The sequence below is a fragment of the Natrix helvetica genome, assembly GCF_964273705.1.
Source record: "Natrix helvetica genome assembly, chromosome: 6".
In the NCBI taxonomy this organism is placed as follows: Eukaryota; Metazoa; Chordata; class Lepidosauria; order Squamata; family Natricidae; genus Natrix; species Natrix helvetica.
The window spans coordinates 56,383,662-56,402,845 of record NC_138553.1 but is presented as its reverse complement, the minus strand read 5'-3'; the positions used below and the strand labels follow the sequence as shown (position 1 = coordinate 56,402,845).

Below are 19,184 nucleotides of genomic sequence, written 5' to 3'. Positions count from 1 at the left end.
TGGTTGTTCACACATGCTATGCCTTGATTTCATTACCTAAGAAAAAGTAAATAAACTGCAATTACCTGGGTTCATATCCTATATTGGCCCGAAACATGGCCTATTATCTATGATATCTTGTTGGAATAATTGATCAAACTGGCACCGTCTCGAGTACGTGCAGGCTGACATGTCAGCTGAAACATGTACAAGGACGAAGGGAGTTTCAAAGACAACATTCCATCCCTGGCCGCGATAAAGGGAGTTTCAAAGAAAACATTTCATCCCTGGCCGCGATATCTCCGACTGTACAACACATGGAAGGTATGATTCGGAATAACCCACTACAAACTGATGGCCCTGGAGCCATTGACGTATGGGGAGCTTTATGGTCCTGGTTACCTGATGGATTTTTGCTTCGCAAGTTGATTCCTACTATTGTAATCATTATTGTTTTGTTCATTTCTTTTTGTTGTTGTATTCAATGTATCCCGTCCTTAATTGCTATGGCTAGGAGTTTTTTCCCAAAAAATCAGCAAATCAATGTTATTACTTCAGTTAATAACGGAGAACAAACCCAGCTGCTGCAGAAACCACATTTCGTGCTCAGCAGTGATGAGGAATTGGAAGAGAAAAACTCTGAACGCCGTAGGTATATGCAAATGCCATTGGACGAAGAAGAAGACGTGCTTTAAAACACAAAAACAGAGGAGATGTTGGAATAATTGATCAAACTGGTGCCGTCTCGAGTACATGCAGGTTGACACGTCAGCTGAAACATGTACAAGGACGAAGGGAGTTTCAAAGACAACATTCCATGCCTGGCCGCAATAAAGGGAGTTTCAAAGAAAACATTTCATCCCTGGCCGCGATATCTCCGACTGTGTAACCAATGATATAGTCACGTGTAAGGTTTTATAATATATGGAAATGTATTTTTCCCTACGTTGTTCCCTTGTTTGTCTTTTGTATCCACCCATTTTTATAACCAATAAAAGGGACGTTCAGAGTCAGATCTGGGCGCTCCCATCCCGAGAAAACTCCTGTGTGTATTCTCTGATTCGGCCAGTCTCATGGGAGGCCCGCCAGATGTTCCTGACAACTGGTGACCCCGACGTGATAGTTCCGAGACTATACGTCCCTTGGACCTCCTGTACTCATCGCCTGGAAGAGGCCGTGCACACGATTTCGTCCGCCACGATAATCCCCTCGTGTGTATGGGAGGAAGGTTAACCAAGCAGCTGGCTGCGTGAACTAATCAAGGTTTCAATTATTATTTTGAAAAATAATGGAAAAATTTTACCCATTTAATCTAAGAAAGAATTGGTCAGTTTCTTAGAATACATTTGGAAAAACTGCCCTGCCTACCCAGAGAGAGGCTCCTTAAAAACGTCTACATGGTGACTTCCGCTTCCGGGACCAAATGACGACGGACGTGTAGTCTGCCGATCGCTCCCTTGGCGGGCTCCGAAAGGAGCACAGAAGACTCGAACAAAGGGTCTCCTGCCAAAAGGCGGCTTGCTGGGACCCCCCACAGTGGCGGCAGCCGGTGAGGGTCTTTTTCCCAGCTTCGCCTAGGCGCCAGGGAGCAGTGGGGGGGGGCGAGTGACGTCGCCTCTTCGCCGGATGGCCCTGGGAGGTTTCAGATCAAAGGAGAAGCGTGGCTGAAGGCTGGAGGCGCGGATCCCACCTGGTGCTCTTTGTTTACTTTGAAAGAAAGCTACAGATGTCCGTGAGTTGGTGTGCTCTGGCTTTTAAAATGGAAATTAGAGGGGGGTGGTTCCTCTATTACCCCCCCTCGGAATAAGCACATTTAAAGGGACTCTCTCGGAGAGAGAGAATAATGACTGATTAGTTACTTGGACAGTGAATGAGAATGGCTTTTTACAATTGCCAGAAATGATTCTAAAGCTGACCATCGCCTTTAAAAAACAGGGAAAGAAAAACTTTTTGTGACTTCTCTCCCTGCGGAAGGGAGGGCCAAGATGGCGCCTGCCCTCCTTCCTTTGTCTACATATGAATGAAACTTATCCTTTGAAACTGCTCCCAAAGAGAAAGTAAAGAAAAGTGGATTGTTTGCTGTACTCTCTCAAAGGGAAGCTGGGACCTCTTTCTGTGGCTCTTCTGAGATTTGATTATTGGAATTACTTCTTGGATTATCTCTCTATTGGAATTGTGGGTTTCCCTGCTTTTATCTGCCTTTTGAGGCCAGCTCCGCTGTGGAATCCCCGGACACCATTTTCCCTGGAAAGGATTTGCATCTCTGAACCTAACCAATGGCTGCAAGAAAACCACCGACTGGCAAGGTGCACTCAGCTCCGTCATCTGCTGCCCCCAGCCCCACAACGCAACAGTCTAAGATCACCTCATTGTCACAGAAAGGAGGGGCTGGAGAGGACACATATCTGTTACGGAAATGTTTAAAGAACTTATGAAGGGGCAGAATGAAATGAGGAAAGAAATGGCAGAGGTTAAAAAGAAGAGCTCAGAGACGTTAAAGAACATATTGCTGGGAATAAGCAAAGAATTATGGTGTTGGAGGAGAGAGCAGCGGAGATGGGGGAGGAGCTTAAAACAACACGCAAGGGAAACGCAGATGTAGAAAATTTTCTGACAAAAATAGAATTTGAAAGAATGTCCTTTTTTCTTAGATTCCAGAACCTGCCAGAGGAAGAAAATGAAGATCTTAAAGAGATTATGAGCACAATTTTAGCATATTATATTAAGGGAGATAAGAAACAATTATGGTGGGATATGGATCTAGCATATAGGATAAACTCAGCATATGCCAGAAGTCACAACGTTCCCAGAGAGGTACATGTTAAATTTGTCAGGAGATCCACAAGGGATGAGGTGCTTGCGACCCAAAGGGAGAGACCATTGAAATACAAAGAGGAACAGGTCACCATTCTTAAACAGATCCCCCCAAAAAATAAGAGAGAGAAGGAGGAAATATTCCCCCTTATCAAAAAAATTATACAACATGGGGGTCTGGTTTAAGTGGTTGTTACCAGAGGGGATGATGGTCTTCTGGGAGGGAAATAGGATCAGAATTAATACAATTCAAGAGGTGGAAGCCTTTATTAAAAAGAATCTTTCCCCCCCCCCAGAGGAGGAATTTAGTGGGAGTAGGGAAAAGGACAGCAAGACGCAAGATAAGGAGGGGGGGCGCTGAGGCCCCTCCGGGGGAGCAGGGAAGAAGCAATATCGAAAAGGCTTAGATCACAAAAATGAATGTATTTGGAATAATTGTAATTGTTGATACTAAAAAAAGTAACAGAGAAAAAATAGTAGAGCACATGTTTGATAATATTGGTTAAATTTGTTCTGATGCTTTCTTTTATATTTTATTTTTAAGATTGTTAAATCTGTGAGTTTCTTGGGGGGATTTTTGCCACCAGTGTGGAAGCTGCAAAAAATTTTCTGTACACCCTTTTACCCTTCCCTATATATTTTAAAACTAATAAAAATTTTGCAATTAAAAAAAAAATCTACATGGCGAAAATTGGGTGCTTACTTCCATGAGACGCCAAGGGCCCCCGGGAAAATACTGTCTTCATGGCGGGTAGTTATGGAGTGCCTTATGATTCACGAAAAAGGCTTGGCAGAGGCATTGAAGCCCTCCGCCCTTCCACTCCCCTACAAAAAGGAAGCCTTGCTTGCTGAGGAAGCTACAGATAAAAATAAAGGGGCATATTCCGTTGATAGTCCCTGCCCCCCCCCCCCGCGCTCCTTTGCCCGATTCCACTGGGCCACCCGCCCATAATGCTATGGCTCAAGCTCGCAGCCAGGGGCTCTTCAATGCCGAGGAGCTGACTCAATGTTCTGCTTTTCCTTTTTTGCTTGTGCCCAACCCTGCGGGGGCTGGGCTTCCAGTGCCGCTATATGAGCCCCTTCCTCTGAAAATGATTAGAGACCTAAAAGCGGCCATCTCTATGTACGGTATTCGATCACCGTATGTCAAGGGTCTTTTTAATTCCATGGCTACATCCTTTATCATGACTCCCCAGGATTGGAAGGACCTACTGAGAATGCTCCTCACGGGGCCTCAGTATGTTGTATGGGAGTCGGACTTTTCACGGGAGGCTCATAGTGCCGCCCGCATGGCAGGAAATCCCACTATCACTGGGGATCATGTTGCTGGCTCTGGTGCTTTTGCTTTGGTTACAGCCCAATTACAATTTCCAGCGGCTGTTTTTCCGCTTGTTAGTCTTGCTGCCTTGCGTGCTCTTGATAAAACATATGAAGCCTCTGGATTGCCTACCGCCTCCTTCTCTAAGATTCACCAGGGTCTGAATCAAGCTTTTTCGGACTTCGTGGATGAATTGCAGAGGGCGGTGGAGAGGCAAATTGATAATCCTGTCGCTAGATCTGAACTATTGTTAAAATTGGCTTTTGAGAATTCTAATGCTGACTGTCGCCGTGTCTTACAACCTCTTGCTTCTAAACCGGGTGTTACTCTGGCAGAATATCTCGAAGCCTGCCGCATTGTGGGGACAAGCGCCTTTGCAATGGACGCCCTTGCTGCCGCCTTGCAGCAGGGCGATCGCCCGGCTGGAAATTGCTTTAACTGCGGCAAACCGGGACATTTTAAATCTCAATGTAGAGCCCCGGGAGGGGGCACATCCCGCAAAAACTCTAATTCAGGGGCTAAGCCAAAAACTGTTTGTCCTAAATGTAAAAAGGGGTACCAGTGGGCAAATCAATGTCGCTCAAGCCAACAAACCGCCCAGTCGGGAAACTAGAAGCGGGGCCGACAGCCAGCCCCACCCAAAAGGCTGTAAGAACAAAGCCACTGCCATTCCCCGCTTCATTTCCTCCTTTGCTGGAATTTGTTGCTGATGTTTCCCTAGATGCGTCGTTTCCTAACACGCCTTACTTTATTTTAGCTACACCCTCTGTCGCCCTCTCACCTCCCACATCTGCTTTACTCTTTCCTCATGATTCACTTCTCTCTTGCGGTGCTTCTTTTCCCCCAACGCTTTTGACATGCTTAGCGGAACAGCAGGTTGTGCTTCAGATTGTTGCAAACCAACCCTTAATAACCAATAAAGGGGATAAATTGGCTAAGGTTTTAATTCTCCCCTGTGAGGATAGCCCCCCAACTTTACATGATCAACAATCAAAAATTAATGACGTATTGGCAGTCACAAAAATGATGGAAAGTAATCGCCCTAACATGGAATTCTATATTAATGGACGCCGTTTTTCTGGCATTTTAGATATTGGCGCAGATGTTTCTGTGATCCGGACTGCTGAGTGGCCTTCCGATTGGCCTACCGAACAGTCACCTGCAGTCCAAGGCGTCGGTGGAACTCAGGTTGCCCAAATTAGCAAAGATTGGCTGCCAGCAACATCGCCCAAGATCTCTACAACTGCTCATATCAAACCGGTAATACTACCCCTCCACATCAATTTGTGGGGTAGAGATTTGTTGCAACAATTTGGAGCAAATCTAAGTCTGGACTGAGCATGTCCCCTCCATCACCACTCCGGCTTTCTTTAAAATCGGAGAGCCCGGTATGGATTGACCAGTGGCCGCTCACCTTTGAGAAGGCCTCAGCCTTGCGAAACCTGGTTTTAGAACAATTAGAATTAAATCACATAGAACCCTCGCTAAGTCCTTATAACACCCCCGTTTTTGTGATAAAAAATCAGGTAAATGGCGTTTTTTACACGACCTTCGTGCGGTCAACGCTGTCATCCAGCCGATGGGGGCGCTGCAATGCGGTCTCCCCAACCCAAATTTAATTCCAAAAGATTTTGACTTGATGATCATTGACCTGAAGGATGCCTTTTTTTCCATCCGAGAGATATGCAACTGTTTGCCTTTACAGTGCCTGAAATAAACATGTCTCGGCCCACTTCTCGCTACCAATGGCGAGTGTTGCCTCAGGGCATGCTAAATAGCCCTACCATGTGTCAATTTTATGTGAATTCCATTTTGCAGCCATACCGTCTTCCGTTTCCCCATTTTTTAGTGTACCATTACATGGATGACATCCTTGTTGCAGCTCCAGGCCCTGAGGGAACAGTAAGAAGCACATTGCCTATTCTCACTACGTTAACAGAGGGGGGACTCCATATAGCCCCGGATAAAATACAACACAAGCAACCTTTTTTATATCTAGGCCATAAATTGCTATCCTCATACTCTGCTCCTGTTGTCCCTCACATTAAGTTATCACAGAAGACAACCTTGGTGCAGTTGCAGCAATATTTAGTAACAATAAATTGGGTTAGACCTTACCTTACCTTGGTATTTCTACCAAGCAGTTAGCGCCTCTTTTTTCAGCACTTACACAAGGCAAACAGCCATCTGATTTGATAAGTCTGAACAAAGCACAATTGGAAATTCTGACGCAAGTCGAGCTGGCATTGCGTAAACAATGGGTGGATCGCTGTATCCCGGACGAACCACTTGTTATTGTCCTGCTTAATACTATGGACATCCCAACTGCTATTTTAGCCCAAAATCTGGAACCACTCCTCATTTTGGAGTGGTTGAACCTTCCACATACTCCGCGTAATACCATTAATCAAAAGCCTTTTCAATTCGCTTCTTTGATCACCAAGGCCCGCCTGAGGGCAAAAGCCTTGATGGGCATTGAACCATCAACTTTATATGTCCCATGCTCCCTTGCCACGTGGGATGTGATATATATCAATTCTGAGCAGTTACAGATAGCTCTCACGGAATGGCCAGGCCACATTTCCTGCCATCCGCCTGCTGATCCAAGAATTCAGCTTTTGAAGACTGTTCCAATCTTTTTGAATGATTTATTGCAGCCACTACCAATAAAAAACGCCATCACCCTTTTTGCTGATGGTGGAAAGCAATTTGGAGCTTGTGCCTGGTTCAGAAATGGCCAGTGGCACACAAAAATTACTCCACCGCAGAAGTCAGCGCAGAGAGCCGAATTGGCTGCCACTATTCTGGCATTTAAACATTTTTCATCAGAATCCTTTAACTTAATTTTGGATAGTTTGTATGTGACACAAATTGTCTCTACTATTTTTCAGTCATACTTGTCACCATCTTTGGATTCTGAATTAACTTCCTTGTTTTTTACACTTCAGGTACTTATTGTTGCAAGGAAGAAACCTTATTTTGTTACGCACATACGAAGTCATCAGCCTTTTCCTGGTCCCCTCCAGGAAGGCAATGACATGGCCGATGCTGCGGCATCTGGTGCTTCACTTTTGACTCTTTCACCTGTTTCTCCTTGGGACAGTCATTCTTATTTCCATCAGAATAAAAAAATCACTTATAAAGCAATTTGGCATCACTCAGGCTGAGGCGACTGCAATCTTACAGCAGTGCCCAACCTGTAGCAAACAAGCACACTCACTTCCCATGGGAGTAAATCCTAGGGGCACAGAGTCTTGTCAAATTTGGCAGATGGACGTGACTCAGTATAATTCTTTTGCCCCTTGGAAATACATTCATGTTTCAATAGACACCTTTTCAGGCTTCATCATTGCTACCCCACAAAGGGGTGAAGCTGTGAAGCACATCATTAATCATTGCATTCGGTTATTCGCAGCACTGGGATGCCCAAAAGAATTAAAAACGGATAATGGGCCTGCTTACACGAGCGCGGCTCTTGCTGCCTTCTGCAACCAATGGTCCATTACGCACAAATTTGGCATCCCATATAATTCACAGGGCCAAGCCATGGTGGAGCGTGCTAATCAGACCCTTAAACACGCCCTGGATAGGTACAATTTGGCTCAGGGAAAACTTCCCCCTAGCCTCCCGCTGCTGCAAAATAGGCTTAACCTTGCCCTTTATACGTTGAACTTTTTGAACCTCACTGGAACCCCACCCACCTCTGCAGCAAGTCGCCATTTTTCTGCTTCTCCATCTGCAGCTTTTCCCCGACCACAGGTGTGCTATAGACAACTTCCTGATCCTGCCTGGCAAGGCCCGGCCGACCTGATTACCTGGGGAAGAGGCTATGCTGCTGTCCGCCACGACGACCACACTATTTGGGTGCCAGGAAGACATGTAAGACCATATCACTCGAAAACAAAAACAACGGACATTTCTCCACCTGGCACCGATATTTGACCTAAACATGATACATGCATTTGTACTCTGGGTTTTTGTACTCCTTTCACACATTCTCATTAACATCAATAGTATGTTCATTAAACCTGGACACAGTGATGGCGATACATTGTGGTTACAAAACAATTACATGAAGGACATTCAAAAGGTGGTCACAGTATTAAATGCCACAAATTGCTGGATTTGTATGCACACACCAGGACAATCTGGCAAAGGAGTACCTCTGCACTCAGTCCCTCTGAATGAGACAGGATGGATGGACTGGGACCAAAACAAACCTGTATATTTCTCCTCTATTCCTGGATTCAGTGACAAGACTCTATTCAAAACACAGATATAATCTCGCGGTGAGGCATTGATTTGCTTCTCCAGACCAAAAGCCGCTGACAACACCTTTTTGGGAGACAACACGAATTGCAAAAAGGTGGTTCCCTTGCCTAAAGATTGCATGAAATGTGCATTTGGAAGAAACACCACTGCAACACAATGCCAAAACTCGTCAACATTAGGTGGAGAAGACTATCCGTGTTGTATCAACAAGATGGTTACGAATGATTACTCTCAGGTTCAAACACAGGGAGGCCTCGTAGCATGTTTTTGGTTTTACATTATGAGGAAATGGGAAAATGACGCCGAAATCTCGGTGCACCCCTTTTACCTCTGCCCTACCACATTTGGTTATTGTGCGGCAACACAGCTTATCGCCAGTGGCCAAAGTATTGGGCAGGTACCTGTACTTTGGGTTGGGTTATCCCCACAATTTATAAAATCGATACACTCCCTCAAATTTGATTGCAGAACAGAAGAGATAGTAACCCCTCTGACTCTGGGTTAACCTTGGGAGGGAACCTAGACAAACAAATCTCACGAGCCATCCTACCAGCTATAGGGGTTGCCATGAATTACCGTGACCTGCATATTTTGAACAACTGGACTGTTGCAATGTTTAATGACTGTTTAAATCTCTTTGATTTATGAATGTTTAAATCTCTTAAGTTAATTAATGAGGAACTGAATGAAGTTAGAGAAGTCGCTCTCCAGAACCGTTATGCCCTTGATATTCTTTTGGCAGCATAAGGAGGTGTCTGTGCTTTAATTCGTTCTCACTGTTGTGTATATATCCACGATTATAAAATTAATATTTCCAGCACTGTACAACACATGGAAGGTATGATTCGGAATAACCCACTACAAATTGATGGCCCTAGAGCCATTGACGTAAGGGGAGCTTTATGGTCCTGGTTACCTGATGGATCTTAGCTCCACAAGTTGATTCCTACTATTGTAATCATTATTGTTTTGTTCATTTCTTTTTGTTGTTGTATTCAATGTATCCCGTCCTTAATCGCTATGGCTAGGAGTTTTTTCCCAAAAAATCAGCAAATCAATGTTATTACTTCAGTTAATAACGGAGAACAAACCCAGCTGCTGCAGAAACCACATTTCGTGCTCAGCAGTGACGAGGAATTGGAAGAGAAACACCGTAGCTATATGCACATGCCATTGGACGAAGAAGAAGACGTGCTTTAAAACACAAAAACAGAGGAGATGTTGGAATAATTGATCAAACTGGTGCCGTCTCGAGTACATGCAGGCTGACACGTCAGCTGAAACATGTACAAGGACGAAGGGAGTTTCAAAGACAACATTCCATCCCTGGCCGTGATAAAGGGAGTTTCAAAGAAAACATTTCATCCCTGGCCGCGATATCTCCAACTGTGTAACCAATGATATAGTCATGTGTAAGGTTTCATAATATATGGAAATGTATTTTTCCCTACGTTGTTCCCTTGTTTGTCTTTTGTATCCATCCATTTTTATAACCAATAAAAGGGACGTTCAGAGTCAGATCTGGGCGCTCCCATCCCGAGAAAACTCCTGTGTGTGTATTCTCTGATTCGGCCAGTCTCATGGGAGGCCCACCAGATGTTCCTGACAATATCTCATTTAAAGAGGAAATCAAAGGGAACTGCTCTAGCTAATGATGGACTTCTAAAAATGCTTTATGATTCAGCATGTCATTTGAGTTCTGTTAATTGTGGCTGATTTAAATATCCATTGATATATTTCAATATAGTGTAAACAAAACAAATCAATTATGCTCTCAGAACCAGTAATTACCTGAATTTCTACTAATGTTTGTAGAACAGTACATTGAAGAATTTTGTCATAAGTAATGTTTTCTACACAGGATTATTAAAATCTGTTAGTAACTCAAAAATTTCTGAAGCATAATTATTTGAAATAATTTTCCTGCTTGACTTGTTAAAGAATTTTGCTCTTCCTCTGATTTTTTTACTAGATACTATAAATGTAGTGTGAAAGGTAGCATAAAATAGTTATTACTGCATGATTTTCTGGTCTCCTTTTATTACATAATTCTTTAAATTAAATAGGCAACTTAGCATATATCGAAGAATACTATTAGGGATGCAGTGGTTCAGTGGATAAGACCCTGAGCTTGTCAATCAGAAAGGTCGGCAGTTTGGTGGTTCGAATCCCTAGCACCACGTAAGCACCCATTACTTGTCCCAGCTTCTGCCAACCTAGCAGTTCAAAACCACGTAAAAATGCAAGTAGAAAAATAGGGCCCACCTTTGGTGGGAAGGTAACAGCGTTCCGTGCGCCTTTGGTGCTTAGACATGCAGGCCACATGACCACAGACACACCTTCGGACAGTGCTGGCTCTTCAGCTTTGAAATGGAGATGAGCACTGCCCCCAGAGTCGGGAACGACTAGCACATATATGTGAGGGGAACCTTTACCTATTAGCAAAATAATTGATAACTTACAGCTGTAAGTTTTTTCACTGCCACTGTTTGGCCGTTGATGCATCCTTTGTAAACCACTCCAAAGCCTCCTTCTCCAATCTTTTTGCCACCAGCTGACAGAGTTTGGTCATCAAAATTATTTGTGACACTTTTCAGCTCATAAAACAAGAAGCTTTTCAATCCTGGGCAGAAACGGGGAGTCAGGAAGAACAAGTTGAGTGTAAATCACAAAACCATTTTAAGCATGGAAATCTTATAATCCAAACTCTATATTAATTTGTTTACATATTGTAAATCACAATGTCCCAGTGCCATGCTATATAGCAGCGATGGTGAACCTTTTCTGGCTCGCGTGCCATAAGTGGGGGGAGCGCAGGGGGGGCGTGCACGGGCGTGCCGCATCCATAATGCAATGCACGGCCCCCAGTGCGCATGCACGTACTACAGGCAAGACCCCTCCCCATTTTTTGCATTCTTTTTTCACCCTCCCCAGGCTCCAGAGGCTTTATAGGAGCCTAGGGAGGGTGAAAAAAGCCTCCCCCCCCCGGAGGCCCTTTGGAGGCTTCAGGGACCTTCAGGCTTCCCTGAAGCCTCCGGAGGTCCAAAAAAGACCCTATAAGCAAACCAGAAGTGACTTCCAGTTTGTTTGGAGTGTCATTTTGAGCGCTCCGGAGGCTTCAGGGACCTTCAGTTGGCTTCCCTGAATCCTCCGGAGCACTTAAAACGACCCTCCGAGCAAACCGGAAGTCCGTTCCCAAACTTCCGGTTTGCCCATAGGGCCGGTTTTTTGCACTCCGTAGCCTTTAGGGAAGCTCATGAAGCCTCCAGAGGGCCACCGGAGGGGGGAGGCTCTTTTCGCCCTCCCCAGGCTCCTATAAAGCCTCTGGAGCCGGGGGGGGGGGTGGCTTTAAAAAAGGGTGAACTCATCTTGCGTGCGCTGACAAATGGCTCCGCATGCCACCTGTGGCACGCATGCCATAGGTTCGCCATCCCGGCTATATAGTAATCTAAATATAATAAACAACATTATTACTAGGGCTCAGAGATTTTCCAATAACTATTATAATGACCCCATTTCTAAAGGAAGCCTATCATATACTGCATTACAATAATCCAACCAATCAGTGATCAATGTACAACAAAGTGGATCAAATTAAAGTTTCTAGACAGTGTTTGGAATCAAATATCTGAATGAGGTTTGTCAAACACAATTAGTTTAATATACTGATGTAGATTTTCAAGGCTGGTATCTGTTGGACTTCAAGGTTTAGTTAGTATGGTCTAGACCAGAGGTCACTAACCGATGGTCCAGGAGAAAATTTTGGTGGTCCGAGGCACACCCAGGTAGAGGAGCTGCTCCAGGATGACCAATGGGCCAGTTCCGTGACTAGAGCTCTGAAATATGGAATTGGCCAGGCAGCTCATGGTGGGGCTGGAAATCTCAGCCATAAGAGGGAGGTACGTGAAACTTGTAACTTTGCAGGAGATGCAATGTGCAAGGAATAGCACAGCCCTTGCCGGCTGGAACAAGGTAATGGTGCTGTTGTGGCGCAGCCGGGCTGAAGCAATGGGTGTCAGCAATCCACATCTCTTTTGTCCCCCTGCTGTGGCTTCCTGTTGGCTGAACCCACTACTGGCTGACCTGGCCCTCACCCTCCCCTCCAGCTCATTCCTCATCTGGCCTAAGAAGGGAAGGGCAGGGGATGGATATTCGCTCCATATTCCAGAGTGGGAGCCAAGCTTCATCTCTTGCTGGATCTCACGGGCATTTCTTCCAGCCTCCCGACTGGGAGACCCGTAACTTCCTCTCCGCCCCAAGACACTGGCTGGCCCGTGAGATGAGGGAAACAGAGAGACAGAGAGATGAGAGATTCCTCTGCTTTGTTTTCTGTGGGAAACAGGTCCAAATGGCTCTGAGTGTTTAAGTTTGCAGAAACAGGCGACCAAGCTAAGTGCCTGAAGGAGCCCATCCCGTCACTCGGAGTCCAGGTGCTTCAATTAGTGGCTCACTGGATTCATATTACTGGTCCGCAGGATTTAAAATTATGAATTTAGTGGTCCCTGAGGTCCGAAAGGTAGGTGGCCCCTGGTCTAGACAACATATTTCTTGAAGTTTTGCCAGCAACCAAGGCTGACATTGTAGGATTAGTGGATATTTCCTTTGTTCTTAGGTATGATATCTTTCCAGCTTAAAGATTTGGTGGTTTATTAGATTACTAATAAATAATTAAAGGCTTTTGTAAACGTTTACATTAATTTTAGCCAGAGCGATTACTTCATTTGTGCCTTTGACTACTAGAAGTAATATTTAATAACATCTGACAGCAAGAGCTGGGGGTAGGGTGGTTGTCCACCACAAATAGTCCATATAGTCCAAATATCTCCTATATACTCCAAATGTTTCCTATATAGTCTAATAAGTTGTGCCTTTGACACTTGCAAGCAAACCTGTTACTGGATTTTTAAAAAGGTATCTGGTATTTAGCTTAACAGCATACTCACTTCACGGCTGCTGCTGTGTTGCAATATTTTCAGGCAGGGCTTATTTTCGGGAAAACAGGGTAAAAGATGAGTTAACGTTTGGAAAGGATAACAGTCTACCTGTATCATTAAGGTGTCTGTTGTTGTTCACTGAACTCAGATCACAACTATTTGATGTTAGGTGACCTTCATTTGGATCCAAGGATAACCATTCAGATGGTATTTTCTTGCCTTCTACGAGAGGTCCTTTTTTATGTAGGAGTACAGTTTCTGGTAAGGATAGAGACATATTTTCATCATACTTACAGAAACTGCCATTAAATAAAATCATATAAATGTCAGAAAATGCATTCATCTTAGAACACTTTAAAAAAGGTGTAAGGAATGAATTATACTTGACTAATCACTTAAGTCTCTTAAGCATACTAAGGGGATAACATAAAGTTATAATGTGAGTCACCTAGAATGGTATGAAAACCTGGGGCTGGTTAAATTGTGAATGATGGCCTTCACCACAGTTTACAACCACAATTTTTCATAATATGTGTCTCTCATAATCTGAAAGATTCCTCAATTGTAAACTTGAAAATTTTGCCATCATTTCTACCCCACTGAATAAAAGAGATTTGTAATATATAGTATAAAACAGAAAAATACTAGCCCGTTCACGTATATAAAAAGCTGTTTTCTTTTCCTAACTACTGATATTTAGTTCTAACTATATGAGTTTCTTCAAATCCAGATAAAAAAATTAAAGTCCTGAAAATACTATCCATTTCATTTAAAAATCATCTATTACCGTATTTTTAAGAGTATAAGATGCTCCGAAGTATAAGACACACCTAGCTTTTGGGGAGGAAAACAAGGAGGAAAAATCTACCTCTGCCTCCCAGCAATTTGCCTCCATGCAGCAAACAGCAAACAATACAGACAATGTACACTGTTTCTGGTGTTACATTTCAGACTATACTTGTACAGATGCTGTTAAAATTGATGTGGCTTTCTGGAAGTATATATCATTCTCTGCTATTTAAAAGAAGATACAATAGCACCGTGCCTCTTCAGATCAAGCATTTGAAAAAGCTTCTTCACTTTGTTAAGTTGTCTAGAACAATAATAAAACAGACTTTAAAAAATAAGTCCAATAATTTGAACATTCTATAGGCATTTATAGTTACTGACTTATCTCCTTGCAGCAAACAGCAAACAGCCTCTTTCAGTGGCAAACCTATGGCACACCAAAGGTGGCACGCGAAGCCATTTGTTAGGGCATGCGAGGTGTTGCCCTATCAGCTTTGTCCTTCTTTTAAGACCATTTTTTGCCTTCAGGAGGCTTCCTGGAGGGCAAAAACTGGCCCTATGAGCAAACCTGAAGTCCGTTCCCAAACTTCCAATTTGCCTGAAGGGCTGGTTTTTCACGCTCCGGAGACTTCAGAGGGCCTCTGAAGCCTCCGGAGGGCCTCCGGGGGGACAGGGGAGGCTGTTTTCACCCTCCCCAAGCTCCTAGAAAGCCTCTGGAGCCTGGGGAGGGCGCAAAAAGTGCGCCAAAAGTGGGGGGAGCGCTGGTCGCACATGCATGTGCACTGGTGTCACCCATGCATGCATGCTGGTGTCGTGCACATAGCATTATGGGTGTGGTCACACGCGCGCACAACCCCCCTGCACTCCCCTGCTTTTGGCATGCGATCCAAAAAATGTTAGCCATCACTGCCATAGCCTATTGCCGCCTCCGCAAGCCCCATTTTCCCTGTTTGCTGCAAGGAGGTAAATTGCTGGGAGACAGAGGCCAAAGGGCGGTGGGGCAGTGGGTGGGCGGGACTACATTTGGTGTATAAGACTCACACTCTTTTGGGGGGGAAGGTGCATCTTATACTCTGAAAAATACGGTAATTCAGAAACATAACCTTACTAACCATATCAGTAAATGTAATAAACCAAGTTTTTTAAAAAATGTAAATTTTAATTGTATCCTTAGTATATTCAGTATACTTAGTATAAAGTAGCCTCACTTTGTGGTAGTTATTCAATTATGCTAGCCAATAATTTTTGACTACAAATATGCGTATTTGATAAAATCTGTGAGAACTTGTGCTTCACACAAAGAAGGCTAATCAGGGGTTACCTGTACTATCTCTTCCACTGTCAAATCATGTTCTAGGACTCTAGGTCATCTTGTAAGAGATAGTGATTTATGCATATTCTCTATAGAAGTTTCAGGCAAAGATTGCTAATAATGTTTGGTTCACTACAGTTTAACCACGGTTTAAAAATGATAATGGCTAGGTTTCATATTAGCAATAAGCCAGAACAAAACATGTACTATTATAGTTTAATTGTATGAAATCAATATTTTAAAGAAAACAAAATGCTTGTGTGAAAGATAAAGTGTAGATCAAAATTACCTGGAATCAAAAGACTTGCTGGTGCCAAGAACTGATTTCTGATGAGGAGATCCACCAAATCGCTAACTGTACAATTTAATGTTCCCCAATCATAAAGTAATTCACAGGTGGGACTTTTTCCTACTTGTTTTAATGCTTCAAATCGCCTTTAAGATATATACATATGTTAAAGAATTAGCTATTATTTATTTTAAAATAGTGACATTTTTAACCATTTTAGTTGTACTTTTGCTATTAAGTTTTTAGTCCAAGCCTGAACAGCTAAACATTAAATATTCTGCCAGCTATAAAGTACTTGTATACATGAACCTACTGTCTTAAATAATTAATATAATAGTGCGAAGCATGCGCTCAGCGAACCGGTAGGACTGCCTGTAGGAACCCATCACTGCTGTTGGACAACCCCAAGCTGTAGACACCTAAGTCTTATTTTGGACACTCAATCTTTCAGTGAAAACCTACAAGCAATACAATATCAATGTGATCCAATACAGCTTCTCACATCTCTAGTCTAGATATACGAGCAGAAGAAAACTCAGACAGGGTCCATCTCAAAGGTTGACTTTTACTCCCTCACCTTAGCGATGTCCCCAACAGCAGCTGTTCTGACAATTTTTTTGATCCCTCACTCCAACTACCAATCACTCACAGTGAGCATGCTTGAGCATCCACTAGTTCTATTGCCCTCATTTTCAATGACCAAATTATTTAGCAAGTTGCAAGATAACTCTAGCTAGAATAAAGGGGTTAGGTGACTATATAAATTTATTAAAAACTTAAATAAATATGTAACAATCTTCCCCTTTGGTTTCCATACCTTACCTCAATTGCATTTGGTTGTATCGTTTTGCACCAGATGAATCAGTTATATCAGCAGCTAATTTCTTCCATCCTTCTTGTGGGTCAATGAAATCTGCCAGCTGTCTCATCATTCCATAGCCAAGGGAACGTACATAAGTAGAAGGTGTTATGGAATTTGTCATTTTTGAATCCTGACAAATGCAAATGAAGTTGCTTTTAAGCGCTCTTTTTTAATAATCCAAGATTATACACTAACCCCAAGGCTGTAATGCATGTTTCATTTGTATTTTAATTTTACAAGTTTTTCCACAGTCCTGGTTATAATGCAGTATTTGATTATTATGTCCCTACAAGTTTTGAATTATTTTAGCAGCTTCTTTTCAAAACATTCAATCATTTATCACACATATTCCCCTGCCAAATAAATGTGAGCTGATCCCTTTAAAGGATAACAAATACAGATATTTGAAGGAAATAAATAAATAATAAGTTGCTCTTTCATATAAAGTGTAAAATGTGACACGAAGGTGTAAAACTGTTGGTGCTGTTTTTCTTCATTATAAATTAAGCACAAATATAAGCAGTAAAGTCAATACAGGATAACTTGCTAACATTCCTTTGATATTGAAATACAGACAAGGACACCAATCAGTGAGATGGTAACATCCGCCACCTAAAATGAAATAACGAAGTGGCACAGATCAGATAAAGGGGTCTGAAGGAAAAGTCATGCTGTCATCTTGAAATGCGAATTAACTTCAAAGAATGATTTTGGAGATGGGGTTCTTCTTAGGCGTCACGCATAATGATTAGAAAGCTATAAATTGTATTACTTGAAATCTGTCCCTGCGCTCCTTGTACTCAAGCCATTGGGAAGAATCTGGGAGGCCGTGCTTGCAACCGTTATTTCAATTGCAATAAACCTTTGAATTTTGAAACAGACTTGTCTTTTGAATTGTGAGTATAAGAATTGGGTTTTAATATCTCACATAGTCCTCGACTTACAACAAAATGGAGCCCAAAATTTATGTTGCTAAGTGAGATATTCGTTAAGTGAGTTTTGCCCATTTACAACCTTTCTTGCCAGTTTTTACACGAAACATTGCAGTTGTTAAGTTAGTAACAGTTGTTAAATGAATCGGGCTTCCCCATTGACTTTTGCTTGTTAGAAGTTTGCAAAAGCTGATCACATGACCACGGGATATTGCATAAATATGAACCAGTTGCCAACATGACCATGCAACAGTCATCAATGTGAAAAATGGCCATAAGTCACTTTTTTTAGTGCCTTGTAACTTTGAAGTCACTAAATGAAGTGTTGTAAATTGAGGATTACCTGCACAAGGCAATCTATTATCCTGTAATACCCTAGCCTTAACCCTCAACTACATATTTATATTCATCCATAGCATTTATTTCGCAAAAGTAACAGGATAGCAAAACTGTTTAGTGGGCAGAGCTGCTATCATAAAAAGTGAAACGCATATAACCTAATTAACTAATCTACAATATCTCCCCCCCCCCCAAAAAAAAACTAACTTCCTGTGTACGTCTGTGTGGGGGACAAAGCTGAGAACTTATTTTAAAGAGAAGAAGGGGCTTTAGGAAACTTCTTAAGAGTCGTAAAGCATTGGGCGGAGGGAAGGTTGAAAATGCTTTACGACTTTTCTCTTCCAACCTTCCCTCCGCCCAATGCTATACGACTCTTAAGAAGTTTCCTAAAGCCCCTTCTTCTCGCTTTAAAATAAGGCGAAGAGAAAATGCAAAAAAACAAGAGATCACTTCCCATGGTTTGCGTCCATTCTTAATATAGTTTACTTAATTTTTATGCTATTTTTCACGTTATGCCAACTGTAAAGAAAATGCAGTTTTTTAAAAAATCTCAGTATGATGTTTAATTAAATTGCCATCCACTAGAAAGAATTATGCAGCTGGCTGCACGCCCAATCACAGAACTGCTGCCGAAAGTCTTTTTCTGGGAGGCGACGCAGTAGAGCATCTCTCAGAGCCCAGCCTACCCCATAGGGTGGTTGTTGTAAAGAAAAATGAGTCGTAAATCCGCCGCCTTCAACTCCGGATGAAAAGGTAGAATCGAAATCTAGTAAATAAATACTCACTTATAACATAAAGAAGCGCCGCAGGTCTCACTTTGCGTATTTGCGCTCCGACCCACCGAAATAGAAAAAAACCAGCCACACCTCTTAGCCTCATCACCCGGTTGCTCAAGACAGGAACTTCCTTACTTGTCTCTTCTCCTTAATCCGGGTTTCATGTACTCTCTCTCGAAACGAGTCTGCGCATACATTTACGCTTTCTCTCAGCAGGCTCGGCCCATTGGGACGGGTGTCGGGGAAGTAATTGCTTGATACCATTAGTGAAACGCGAAGAAGAGACGCTACGCTCTTCTCTTTTTCTACCCCGGTTATTGGCCACAGTGTACCTGTAATGAGCTGTCTCCTGCAATTTAATCGGCCGCTCCAATCGTCTAATTTGCTAGGGTTTGATTGTGGTACGGTCCTATCTGCCTGACTCCCCCTTATTTTCTCTGTTCGGTGGCGGTGGAAAAGCTCGATGCAGCTCTCGTCCGCGAAGAAGCTTCATTACTTTTTATTTACGTGATGCATCAACAGAGGCCGTATGATTGTGTGCACTGAGTACCGAGCCCAAAGGCGTCGG

General features: G+C 42.9%; 1 protein-coding gene across 2 annotated transcripts in view; it reads right to left on the bottom strand.

Annotated features, from left to right (window-relative positions):
* IRAK4 (interleukin 1 receptor associated kinase 4) overlaps positions 1 to 18,762 on the bottom strand; it is a 30,139-nt gene extending 11,377 nt beyond the window's left edge. For both annotated transcript variants that reach the window (XM_081957089.1, XM_081957090.1), the window contains exons 1-5: positions 18,626 to 18,762; positions 16,530 to 16,699; positions 15,708 to 15,853; positions 13,426 to 13,575; positions 10,846 to 11,006 (exon numbers count right to left, since the gene is read on the bottom strand). In XM_081957089.1, the coding sequence (XP_081813215.1) occupies positions 10,846 to 11,006; positions 13,426 to 13,575; positions 15,708 to 15,853; positions 16,530 to 16,690 (618 nt within the window). In that variant the 5' untranslated portion in view covers positions 16,691 to 16,699; positions 18,626 to 18,762. The remainder of the gene's footprint in view (positions 1 to 10,845; positions 11,007 to 13,425; positions 13,576 to 15,707; positions 15,854 to 16,529; positions 16,700 to 18,625) is intronic.
* Between the last annotated feature and the right edge of the window lie 422 nt (positions 18,763 to 19,184).